Raw genomic sequence first — 13,996 nt, forward strand, 5'->3', positions numbered from 1 at the left:
GCTAAGTAGGAATTTCTGTGGCAGGTCAGTAAAAAATGCCAATTGTTGGACTTGCCCTTCCATCCATTCAATTTATTCTGCAAGTGACCGAAAATGTTCTGGCACCCTCAGCAGGACATAATGGATCAGAGTGTGGGTAGTGCAAGCAACTGCATGTTGTCTTAACCAATCATGCTGAAAGATTTGGAAATGAATGGCAGAATGGCAAAGGAAGTGTAAGTTAGAATGGTACAAAGAGAGTAATCGAGAGAAGGGAAGAAAGATTGGGTTAAAAGGGAAAGAAATGAGAATTTTATTTTTAAAAAATCTCCTATACCAGTTAAAACGTGAAAGAATGAGACTCTACATTTATAATAGATAATTTGCAGTGCCAGAGTTGTTGACTGGCAGTAATTAGCACTTATCACAGTGTTAAATGGTACCTCGACTTGGAATGACTTTACTTTCTCTTAAATCATATCCAATGTTAAAGTAAAGGAATTTCACACATTTCAATGCATTTGAATGTAGGGCCAGGGAGTGAGGTGCCACTTTATACAGTTAATTTCAGAGATGTGCATCTTTAACTGTAACTTCAAAACCTCTACATTTATTCACCTATCTGCCCTTGACTTAAGTTGCTGTGGCATTCATACTTAAATAACAGTCAACACTATTCTTCTCACCATTATTTTGACATTAATATTTGGTCAATGTTTTTGACATTAAAGTTCAGTGTTCAGTTCACTTGTTATTTTAGGGGATTTTGTAGTATTATTTACGAAGAGCCAGGAACTAATACTTATGTGAATATATATCCAAAGGTGCCACATTTAGTGTTGTATGCAGGCATCTGTTGAGTGAGTTTATCAGTCCACCAGCCATATAGAAAGTTAAAAGAAATACACTCAATGAGCATTTTGAATTTAAAGTGTGAATATTTCTAACTTATGGGAACCAGAAGACACAATATGGTGGCACTAGGTTGTAAAAACACAAACGTTTTAAATGAATTTAATGCTGAGTTAGATAGAAAAATCAAACTGAATTAGTGCCAGAGAGAGAAAACAGAATGACTATTTCAGCAACAAAAACACAGTTCCAGTCCAAGTTTAAGTTTATTTGTGAAACAAGTAGGCTTACATTAACACTGCAATAAAGTTACTGTGAAAGTCCCCTAGTTGCCATTCTGTGGCACCTGCTCAGGGACACTGAAGGAGAAATTAGCATGCACCTATCCTGCATGTCTTTCGGACTGTGGGAAGAAACCAGAGCACCCAGAGGACACAGAGAGAACATGCAGACTCCACATAGTCAGTGACCCAAGCCGGGAATCGAACCCTGGTCCCTGGCACTGTAAGGCAGCAGTGCTGACAGCTATGATACACTGGGAGGCTGCTAATGTTGTAGAGAGATTTGAGAAGTATTGAATGACATTCAGTAGCTTTCTAAAAGACACAAGTGAAGAGGAACGCGTCAGCGACAGCCTTTTGTGGGCAAGAGAAAAAAGTCATTAAATTTGTTTAATGGCTGGGAGCTGAGTAAAGATAACAGTAAAAACCTACACGGTATCTCTGAGAAATTCAGCATACATCTCCAGCCAAATTCAAATCATCACATCTATTGGTGTGAATTCCAAGACCTGAGGCAGGAATCAGGTGAGCCTGTTGACAATTTCAGAACAGGATTCAAAAATGCTGCCAGAAAATGTAAAGTTAAGGAAATAGTTGACAAGCTGCTAGATCAGCTGACATGGGGCTCTGTGCACCCTGAAGCAAGGACAAGGTTGCATTATCACAGTCTGTAGACATTGCCAGGGCACACAAAGCGCCAAGCTGACCGATGAAGATGCTAATTGCACACATGGCTAACTTTCAGTTAGGTTAAGAGAAAGACAGAAGGATTGATGCAATGAAAAAAGAAACAACAAAGCAATGAACACCAGACAGAGGCAGATATGTGCAAGAGCTACGGATGATCACGTGTGCTCACAAACAGAAGAAAGTATCCAGCATATAGCTAAAAAGGAAGAGCTTGTGGAAAGCCAAATCACTGGGAAAAGTTGTCCAGAACAAAGAAAGAAAATGGCAATGGAATCATCAGAGACAGAGCAACAGGATGAGTGAGAAGCAAAAAAAAACAAGACATCTATACCCAGGAAGATGACAATATTGAGTACACGATAGGCATAGCAACCACACAGCAACATGAAATGTCTGGATGTGACAGTTCCCAAAGAAAAGAAATTGACACAAACATTCAGATCAAAAAGAGTGAGAAATAAACCTATGATCATAAATCTGAAGCTGAAGTTTAACGTTGGAGCATAGAGTAAGATCACTGCTCAGGTTCTAGTCGAACTTTTGAGAAAATTTGAAGAAAAAGGGTTACCCAAAGAAATCTGCTTTGACACTGTGCAATATCTTGCTAATGGAACAAGGGGGAGATTTGACAGCTAAAGGAACCCAAGTCAGAGGGACACACAAAGGAATATAATGCTGAAGTATCACCCAGACCTCGGTACAGTGTGGGAGATAATTTATTCACAGACAATCAAGAATGGTATCTTATATTGCAGACTAATATACAAAGTTTCTATTTTTCTTAAAGGTGAAGGATCTGAATGTTACAACAATGGTCACAGCAGTAATTGTTCTGTTCAGTGAACAAAGGATCTCTGAAAGAATAAGAAGTGACAATGGATCTTCCAGATAATTTAAGAGCTTTGCTGAACAGTATGGCGTCAACATCATCACCTCATCACCTCTTCCTGGGTATAGATGTCTTGTTTTTTTTACCCATTACCCATATGGATTGTAGAAAGACACGTCCAAACAGGTGAGCAAGCCCTTAAGGAATGCCAAGATATAGAAGAAGACAAACCTTGAATTGTTGTCACTCCAATCTGTACTTCTCAAAGTTGACATGAACTCATCTGCAGAGCTGTTGAATGGAATAAAGTATAAAACTCTGCCAGGCAAAATGCTCTCTCTCAGTGACCACGGGAAAGCAAGAAAACAATTCATTGATGTACTGGTGGAAGATCAGCACTTCATCAAATGTGCTAAAACCCCTGCCTGAGTTGTTGAAAGAACAACTTATCCATGTCCAGGATGCAGTCAGAAAAACTGCGAGCCCAGATAAGTATGTTGGTGAAGCTGAGACTTTAAGATCATACATCATCTAGGCAAAAACATGGAAGCAAATAAGAAGGAACAGAGTCCATATTCAACCTACACTTGAGCTGGAAAAGCAGAAAGGATCATCAACAACATCAGCGACATCACCAACAGGCAGTGAAACATCAAAATGTCCCCAGCAAGTGACACAATATTTATTACATCAAACAAGACTCCTACAACATCAGGAGCAACATACACAACATTGCCTGTGCAGTATGCCAACTCACCACTGAGAGGAATGAATGAAATATCTATGAGATGGAGAAGCATAACATTCTTCCACCTAAGTGACACTGAGTCATACTTTGAGAACAGGAAACCAGTTATAAAATGCACTTACTTGAGATGTTCAGTTTACTTATAAAAGTAGATTTTTAGTTTAGAAAAAAAAGTTAGTGACCGGAATAATTATAGAAATCATAGAAATCATAGAAATCATAGAAACCCTACAGTACAGAAAGAGGCCATTCGGCCCATCGAGTCTGATTATATTGATATATTGATATAGAGACATCATATATTTTTAAAGATAGAAGGAAGCGATATTGTTATTTTATTTGTAAAGAGCTAGGAATTAATTGTTATTGAATGTATATCCACATATGTGTATGTGTGCATAAATCATTGAAGATATCAGGACAGGTTGAGAGCATGATGAATAAAGTTTACAGCATACTAGGCGCTATTAACAGGGAGAATATTAATATAAAGGCAAATAAGCTATGTTAAACTTGTACAGAACAATAGTTATGCCTCATATGTAGCATTATGTCCAGTTCTGGGTGCCATGCTTTAAAAAGATAGACCAAGTTCAGAAAAGATTCATGAGAATAGTCCCAGAGATGAGGAACTTCAGTTATAAATGTAGATTGGAGAAGTTAGCTGGGTAAATTGAATTAAAGTGTATTTTGATTTGTGTGAATCACATTCCTGATTTAATTCCCTTTTCCTTTCCAACATCCACTCCCCGATGCCAATATTTTTCTATTTCCTGACCTTGTTTATTTTTCATTCACCTTTCCCGCACTGCTAGTTACTGTCTATGAGGACATTGGCCCTGAAGATCATCTGTCTTGTGCAGACAAATTCCCAAGAGTCTGACCTCCCACACCACCAAGTATTTATTTGCTTATTCCTGCATTGATTACGTTGTGATACTGAGGGTTCTGGGTAAGTCCCAAGATTGCTACCCATGATACCCTGCTAACATCCTTCTAATCCTCAGAATTCTCTTTGTCAGACCTCAGTGACTTACTAATACCTTTGGCTTCAAATTAATCATGACTTCTAGCTGTTTTACTTCCCTTTCCAAAATATTTTGCACTGATTCTGTGCTACAATATTGCCTCTTCCTCAGTACTCTAATGTCTGCAATTCATTACCCACAGGACAAATGTTCAATGCTGTACCATCACGGGCTGTACCTTTGAGAGGACATGTCTGCTGCTGTCATGTAATAAATCAAGTGTTTGCTGTTGCCAAATTGACCAAGAGTCTCTTCTAGGTTGCAAACATTTCCATTTGCTTTTCAAAATGAAGCTCTATTGGAAAGTTCCCATTAACCATAGTTTTTTTGTCATACTAAGTCTTTCATGTTTTCTAAAACTTCTAAATAATGATCTCAGCGTTGTATTTTTAGGGGAATCCCCTCTATTTTAATCTGGTGGCATTTCTTTCAATCACAAACACAATTCCTCCATCACAGTCTAATATTATATAAAGATGTTCTGCAAATGAACTTACCTATTGGGGATCAGTGTACAGTCAATGGGTGGTGGCTTTGTTTTCGGAATGGCATACAGGGGGTATCTGTCACCATGGCGAATCATAACATGCACCGACAGCAATTTATAGTCTGGTGGTGCATGGCCTAAGAACACAGGAATAAGTTACCAGTTAGTACATAAAAATTTGAGTAGATTAAAGTTGTCATAACAAAGAACCAATATATAGTATAATTTCATAGTCAACTTATTAAAATAGAAAACAAGGTAGATGGATTCCAGCAGCTTCTAGTACTTTATGACTACTCTATTACCACCACTGACCATCGCTTGTCCTCTAATTGCTTGCCAGGAAACCCAAACAATCCTGCATAAACCAGGAGACCAATGCAGCCAGTGATGTAGGGTGCATCAGCTTCCAGAAGGGTGCAAATGAATCCTTTGAAGGAAGTCCAGAAGTGAAAGTGGCTGGGATGCTTGATACAGGAATTTTTTTCAAAAGTTTCACAGGTGGTAGGGGTGGAGATGGGGAGAGATGCAGATATTCTCCATAGACGGTGGCCACAGAATTTTGGAAGCCCATTTTCACTCTTTTCCAACCTCACTCCATAACATAAAGACTTGCATAAACAACTCGCTATATGGTTTGCTTTTGCCCAATTATATTGAATTAAGCACATTAACCAGGAGGAAGTCTTCCAGGCAATCTTTTTGGGAATTTTCTGAGCTCCTTGACTGAAATGTTACAGAATGTATTGGTCTGGTAGCTGTGCAGATACGCAAGAAGGTTTAGGAAAATTTATGGTGTGTGGTAACTTCAAGCTTCCAAAAAATAGGCGGCCATTACATAGTTGCAGTTCTCCTAATTACCGCTTTGTATGTCATTACTGAGACTTGAGCTCCAGTATATAAAATCAAGAATCCTTACAGTGCAGAAGGATGCTATTTGTCCCATTGAGTCTGCACCGACAACTATCCCTGTAATGCCACATGTTTACCCTGGTAATCCCCCTGACACTCTGGGGCTACATAGCATGGTCAATCAATCTACATCTTTGGCATGTGGTAGGAAATTGGAGGAAACCCATGTAGACACAAAACGTGCAAACTCTACACAGTAACCCTGGGTCCTTGGCACTGTAAAGCAGCAGTGTTAACCACCATGCCACCCTATTGATGTCCCAGGTTTGACACCAGAACAAGAATCTTGTGGGAACAAACTGATGCAACAGTGTTCTTAGTTAGAGCTATACCAAGATTTACTGATGGTCAGTTTGTTTTTGGTAGCATTCTAGGCTGGACCACTGGTTCCCAAACAGTGATTCCCAAGGTAAGACATGCCAAAAGAATCTGCAATTACATTGAAAATTCATTTAACACATTGTAAATGAGAACTAAGTTTCATGATGGGCTGAGCGAGTCTTTTACTTCTGGTTGACAGAGTTTAAGGTTGGTTTGAGAACATCTTGATAGCAGGCATCATGCTCTATAGTTCTGGCTGAGGGTTTGTCCCAACATTTGAGGGTTTGTCCCCTGTTGAGCCACAGGGAAAACCAATAGCTGAATAAATGGAGAGAAAGACAGAGGCAAAGACATCACCTTACAGGTTAAGGGCACATCCAATCCTCCAAGTTACTCTCCTTAGAAGATTATACAAGAAAGAGTGAAGCTCAACAGCAGCCAAGCAGACAAAGTGGAAGTGCTGGCAGTAAAAGGCATTCACCATGGATAAGTCATGGGGACTCCAATGAAAAGTGGCACTGTGCCATGATGTTGTTCCTTTCATTGTGAGGATGAATAGAAGATGTAGATAAGTAATGCATACCTACACTAATGCCAAGAGAAGCACAGATTTATGTATAGATATACGTGGAGTACATGCGTAAACTGATGGCACCTCCTTGGGAATAGTTGAAAAAATATATGAGTGTTGGCACTGGGGGCCCACATTTAAGGATGGTGGTGAAGGCATGGGGTAGCTGGAATACAGAGGCATACATGGTTGCTTAAATCAGGGGCTGAAGACTTGCTTTTAAAGTGACAGCATGCAACAGACTTCCAACTCAAGACAAGTATTGGAATGCCAAACTGAATGCCAATTTAACTTCTGTGATTGGAGCTCCTGGGCAAAAATAATGTCAGCAAGATGGTTACCAAGCCAGTGTTTAACTAAAGGAAAAAGTAGTCAGAAAATTATGCACCAACCTCAGCTTGTTGAGTTAAAACGAGCATGGCATGGTGGAATAGTGGTTAGCACTGTTGCCTCACAGGGCCAGGGACCTGGGTTTGATTCCAGCCTTGGATGACTGTGTGGAGCTTGCATGGCTTCCCATGTCCATATGGATTTCATCCCACACTCCAAAGACGTGCAGGTCGAGTTGATTGGCTATAATTGATGTGTGGGATTGCGGGGATAGGGTGTGGAAGTGAGCCTGGGTGAAATGCTCTTTTGGATGATCGGTGCTGACTCGATGGGCCTAATGGCCCCCTTCTGCATTGTCAGGATTCTATGGATTAGGACGCATGGCTCAAAAATTTGGCAATCTAACACTAAGTTTTAACAGCTTGCCATTTTTCCAATGACTATTTGATACAGGCACATAACAAATGAAGAATCCTCCATCAAAAACATTTGGGTGTCAGGCATCAGACCAATTTATGTTAATTAACATTGTTAAGTGGAATAGTAAGGCCAGTGTTGCCTCAAAAAACAAAGTTTGTTTTCTCCAAATTCACAGTTACATAACTGGCTTTCCTATATTTGGGGTCCTTTAAATTTTGTTTGGAACAATTATCATTATGATTTTCCAAAATATGGAACAAACTCTCTATTTAAAATAACACAATTATAAAACAGTGCAAAACAAAACTGTTGTAAGTTCTCCTAAGACCTTTGATAGTTCCCTTCCCAAATATTTCGTCAGGGTAAAAGAGCAAAGCAGGCTAACATATCATTAGATTTGTATTTGGCAGTCAGATAAATATTTAAATAATAAGTATTTCTTTCACATGTTTTCTTTCCGATGCAACTGCTTTGTCTCTGTACATTTCTTTTGTAATTCTGCCAACTTTCCTGAAATAAAGGTTTCTCCTTCATTCTCCACCTGCTCTTCTTCTTTATTTACCACCTTGTCAAAGTTTGTTTCTGATAACTGAACCTCAGCCTCCTAACCTTTACTCCTTGGATTCTCCTCCTCCTGTTTCAACCTGTGGCTTTCTGATCTTGTTTTCACACAGTCCAGAAAGGTCCTAGGATACGCTTCTGATTTTCCACTAGCTTTCCAACCACCATATTTATTACTCCCCCTTGTAATTGAGCTATATCCATACCCAGGATAAACTGTAACCCAGAAAAAGGTAATTCCTCCATTACTCCTCCCACCACTTCACCACTTTTCACCAGACTCTCCAACCATCCTTACATAATGGAACACTAATATGTTCATCATTAATTTCACATATTTCCACTTGTTCTGGCAATATTTCTTCAGAACTACATAAGTCCTCAACTCTCACCATTAAATTTTGACTTGTTCCAGTATTTTGCAATATCTTAACATCTTTATCTACTCATCCTCGTAGACATGAGCAAACCATACCACGTAAATAAATTCTTTTAACAGACCTGATGCTTGCTTATCAACCAACCCCTGATCAGGCTAAACACTCTTTTGTACTTCTTTTGCTTCAACCGTGATTTCCTTTGCCACTTTAACAAACCCCATTGGCTTATCTTGCTTTATCATGTCTATCTTCCCAGTGTTTTTCTTAAGCCACCATCAATGGCTAACCAGCAGTGGATAGCACTACTGCCTCACAGTGCTAGTGACCCAGTTTCAATTCTGGCCTTGGATGACTGTGAGGAGTTTTCATGTTCTCCTTCTGTTTGCATGGGTTTTCTTTGGGTGCTCCAGTTTCCCCTTACGGTCCAAAAATGTGCAGGTCAGGGTGATTGGCCATGCCCCTTAGGGTCTCAAGTTATATAGGTTAGTGGGGTAAATACGTGGGGTTACGGGATAAGCCTTGGTAGGAGTTGGTGCAGACTCAATGGCCTCCTTCTGCACTGCAGATATTCTATGAAATCTATGAAATTGCTGTGACTTTATTAATGAAGCTAAATGAGCATTTCAGGTCACCATTCAGAGGTGTGCGAGCTACAGCCGAGAGGTAATTTGGTGTAGAGGCCAGCCTCCTTCCCACTGTACTATCATGCACCTGTTTCCCTCACATACAGAAGTCCAAAATCTGCTCTTTAGTATGAGTGAAGCACGGTCTATTTCAGACATGTACATCACTGTACATACCAATACATTAAACCATTTCCAATTCATTCCAGTTGTGCATAGTTCCTGATATAATTACACCACTTAAATAAAATAATTTCATTCTTGAGTTTAAAATACTGAGCAGATTCAATACAATCAATCTGCTTCCATGGCAAGACAGCCACATATTTTACAAATCTAACCACAGTTTATAAAACGCTTTTTAATTGTACTGTCCATTCATTCGCTCTGAAATCCTGACGACTGCCTCATTTATGGTTTTCTTTTAAACATGAGAATGGTCAAGGCCTCTGCAGGGATCTCAAACATCAAATATACACTCAGAAAAAATCTCGCCTTTGTTCTGCTGCATTAGGAAAGTACAACCTGCAATTATTTTTAAAGAATGTGTATGTGGAGTAATCAATGGCTCAGGGTGTCACAGTTTAACTAGGCCAAGGCCAAAGCTGAATGGAGATGAGGGTGAAAAAAGAAGATGGATAATGCCTAGAGTTCCGAGGTATTCCTGGCTGTTAATGGATCTTGTTAGAACACCGTGATAACTAATGTATCAATAATGCAAAATGCTAAATAAAAGAGAGAAAACAAAATGTTATTTTAAAAAATTATTTCACTAATAAATGTGAGGGCTGCAGTCAAATCAGAGCCTCATGGGTCAGATCAGGGCTTCAAACTGGCTACATCAGTGGCTTGGAAAATCATCCCATTTCTGGTTTGTATTTGAGAAATTTCCAGACAGCTTCCATCAACAAACATAAAATCCACCCTTCAGCACATAACGTCTGCAGACTCACAGGAAGATCTGCTAATTATAGCTTGAACAGAGCAAGATAAAATGGTGTCTCTAGAGGCAAGTTACTGTCACTATGCCTGAAAGAATACATATTCAAACAATGCAGGTTTCTCTGAAAAATGATGATGACTTCGTGCATAATTGTTGTACTGTCCTTTCCAGACTAGCTTCATCTTAGATTCAACCTTTGGTTTGCACTGAGTTACCTCACAAACTGAAGATTTCTACTGCTTAGCCAGGAGGTGCAAGGAGTCACCATTAACTCCAGCATTCCTGCAAGTCACACACCTGATTTGAATATATATTGCTATTCTTTAATTATTGCTGAGTTAAATTTTGAAACCCTTTGCCTAAGGCATTTGGCTTTACCAAATGGACTACAGCAGTTCAAATAGTACTGAGCGACATGGTGGTACAGAGGTTAGCACTGCTGCTTCACAGGCACCCAGGTTCAATTCCAGCCTTGGGTCACTGTTTGTGTGGATTTCTTCCAGGTGCTCCGGTTTCCTCCCACACTTCAATGATGTGCGGGTTAGCTTGCTTGGCCATGATAAATTGACCCATAGTATCAGGGGGACTAGGAGGATTAATATGTAGGGTTATGGAGATAGGACCAAAGTTGGATTGTTGTTGGTGCAGGCTCGATAGGCCAAATGGCCTCCTTCTGCATTGCAGGTTCTATGATTCTATGAAATCACGTTCCTGAGAGCAATTAGGGATGGACAATAGCACTGTTAGCAAAGCCCACATGGGTGATGGGGAGAATTTTAACCCTAATAAAATGTGTTGTTGTTGGAACAGATGTTATAACTTTGAAAATCTTCAACCCGATTACAACCTGCCTAAACAGTCCAGCTCTCTCAAGATTCAGCCCATGTATTTCAATATAAGTTACTCAAAATGCAGAGGCCCCACAGGATGAAAAGCTGCTTTGACATTGTTTGAACTAATTCTGGCAGATCATGAACTGCAAGGTTTGTGCAGCTGGGTAAAAACCAAAGGAAATAGACAAAGGTTTTTTTGAGGTTTGCAAGACTGTGGCATTTCCGGGAATTGGTGGCATGAATATTGTGGGTCTTGTACAACCCTACAAAGCAGCTTAAGAGCCACATTGTTTTGGACCTTTGCAAGCTGCAGTCAGATCTTTAGTTTGAATTAGAGAGCCACATTCTTCCCTTTTATAAACAGGAATCATCACAGATCTCCAGCCTTTAAGCGCATGACGAGACAAAATGAGAACATTAGGACAATCAGAAAATGGAAATCATGATTTTGCATGAGGACAGCTTCCCCAGGATGCACGCCTATAGCATAGGATTTCCTGTATTTATGTAAAATAGACTCATATTTCCCTGCTCAATGAATATGCATTCCTGATGTAAATTTGCCTGAACACTGCAATAAGCATTTCAGACCTGCCATGTTGTCAAGGTAATAGGATCAAGCACGAGCTGGAAGGCTGAACTGCACTCAAGGAGCTATTCAGCTAATGTTTAGAAATAAATTCAATATTAAAAACAGAATAAACACAATATTTAAACTCCTGAACTTGCAATTTCAATGCTACAAAAAGTGAAAATGACGAGTAATATGTGCAAATTTTGTAACCTTCAATGTCAGGAAAGTACTTCAGAAATATTGGTTTTAAATGTATCATATCACTTCAGAATCTAGTGCCATTCTTAATGCTTAATGTTCTAATTCTGGCCTGTTTGAATCACACTGTGAATTCAGTTGAAATATCATGTACGCAACAGCATCTGTGCTAAGTGCATGAATGATCTGCATCAAGCTTGAAACTCTTCTGAAAGAAAGGTCAGGCAAGGAATGCAGCGTTTTTTGGGTTTTAGCAGATCAGTATTCTAAATAACTGAATATTCAAGGTTACTAATTTTCAAAGACACAAAAGACTACAGACAGTACATACAAGGGCAGCACAGTGGCACAGTGGTTAGCACAGCTACTCGGGTTCGATTCCTGGCTTGGGTCACTATCTGTGTGGTGTTTGCACATTCTCTCTGTGTCTGTGTGGATTTCCTCTGGATGCTTCGGTTTTGTATCGCACTCTAAAGATGAGTGGGTTAGGTTGATTGGCATGATAAATTGCCCCTTAGTGTCAGGAGGACTAAGAGGGTGAATATGTGGGCTTACAGGGATAGGACCTGGGTGGGATTATTGTCAATGCAGGCTCGATGGGCCGAATGGCCTCCTTCTGCATTGTAGATTCTATGATTTTATGAATTCTCATCCCAGGTAGTGCCTTATGTATCAAAATCTCCCTGACATGTGAACTCTGGATGGGTTCCACAGCCAGTAGCCATTTCTTTAAATGTGGGCAAGCTTCACAATGGATTGTCAATTTACCAACTAAAACCTCAGGGTAACTGGTAATCATATTTAAATTGAACTCATGCTATTATTATTTAGAGTACCAATATCATTACATCACAAGAAATAAAGGAGGTATTGTTTCTAAACCAACAGACTGTAACAAAGTATGATTCTCTTAATTAATCATCATGAACTGCAGCCAGGAATGCCACTAGCAGATTCCAGTTCAAAATGGTCTCACTCAAAGTTTGAAAGAATATCTAATTATACTGCTGGATAGGTTTTACACTTTGCTCCCAGCATCAGTTTATCTCACAGTCAGAGAATGTTTTGCAATTCAAATGAATGCAGCATAAAAATTTCATCTATCCAGCCATCAGTCCACTCTATTGAAATCCAAGTGACTACAAATACAGCTTACCACTGATGGACAGCCTTGCTAAGAATTATATGGTGCACACATGAGCATGGTGTAAAACCAAGCGATTTTGCTGCCAGTACAGCATTTACAGTCATTTTGCCAACTTCATAACAGAGCATTTATGTTGCTATTCAAATAGACATGAAACAAGTAAATTATCCCCTTCTCTCAGAATCACTGACTCACGTTGGAACACAGTTCCACAGACCTTCTTCAATGTTAATCCTGCCAGAACTGGCAGAGTGAACACGGCCCCAGCCCATTCCTCATCCTGCTGACTGGAGTGGATTTTTCCTGGTTTGGCTAATTTACAAATTGCTCAGTAAGTCCTGGTGGCCGTCCATCGTAGTCATGATGTGGGTATGCCGGCGTTGGACTGGCGTAAACACAGTGAAAAGTCTGACAACACCAGGTTTTAGTCCAACCTATTTATTTGATAATATACTCACAAGCTTTCGGGGTTAGCCCCTGCGTCAGGTGAATGGAGAGTTCTGGCCTCAGACAGAACATATAAAGCACAGACAGTTTAGAGATTACTGATTAGAATGCGAATCCTTACACCTAACCTGCTGTTCAAGACCTGAAGTGGCTGATAATGTGAGTGGAAGGAGCACTGATCACAGTTTAAAGAGATGTGTATTGTCTCCAGACAGTACAGTAAGTGAGGTTTTGCAAACCCAGGCAAGTCACGGGGGTTACAGATAGTGCGACATGAACCCAAGATCCCTGTTGAGACCGTCCTCATGTGTGCGGAACTTGGCTATCAGTCTCTGTTCAGCGACTCTGCGCTGTCGTGTGTCGTGAAGGCCACCTTGGAGAATGCTTACCCGAAGGTCAGAGGCTGAATGCCCGTGACCACTGAAGTGTTCGCCAACAGGAAGGGAACAGTCTTGCCTGGTGACTGTCGAGCGATGTTCATTCATCCGTTGTCGTAATGAACATCGCTCAACAGTCACCAGGCAAGACTGTTCCCTTCCTGTTGGCGAACACTTCAGTGGTCATGGGCATTCAGCCTCTGACCTTCGGGTAAGCATTCTCCAAGGTGGCCTTCACGACACACGACAGCGCAGAGTCGCTGAACAGAGACTGATAGCCAAGATCCGCACACATAAGGACGGTCTCAACAGGGATCTTGGGTTCATGTCGCACTATCTGTAACCCCCGTGACTTGCCTGGGTTTGCAAAACCTCACTTACTGTACTGTCTGGAGACAATACACATCTCTTTAAACTGTGATCAGTGCTCCTTCCACTCACATTATCAGCCACTTCAGGTCTTGA

The 13,996-nt window shown here is 40.3% G+C and overlaps 1 protein-coding gene across 4 annotated transcripts in view; it reads right to left on the minus strand.

Annotated features, from left to right (window-relative positions):
• Positions 1-13,996, minus strand: part of pxylp1 (2-phosphoxylose phosphatase 1) — a 166,439-nt gene that overhangs the window by 24,836 nt on the left and 127,607 nt on the right. For all 4 annotated transcript variants that reach the window (XM_080186415.1, XM_080186417.1, XM_080186414.1 and 1 more), the window contains one exon: positions 4,905-5,031. In XM_080186415.1, coding sequence (XP_080042541.1) covers positions 4,905-5,031 — 127 coding nt within the window. The remainder of the gene's footprint in view (positions 1-4,904; positions 5,032-13,996) is intronic.

This window comes from Carcharhinus amblyrhynchos, chromosome 3 (assembly GCF_965287045.1).
Source record: "Carcharhinus amblyrhynchos chromosome 3, sCarAmb.v2.hapA, whole genome shotgun sequence".
Classification (NCBI taxonomy): domain Eukaryota; kingdom Metazoa; phylum Chordata; class Chondrichthyes; order Carcharhiniformes; family Carcharhinidae; genus Carcharhinus; species Carcharhinus amblyrhynchos.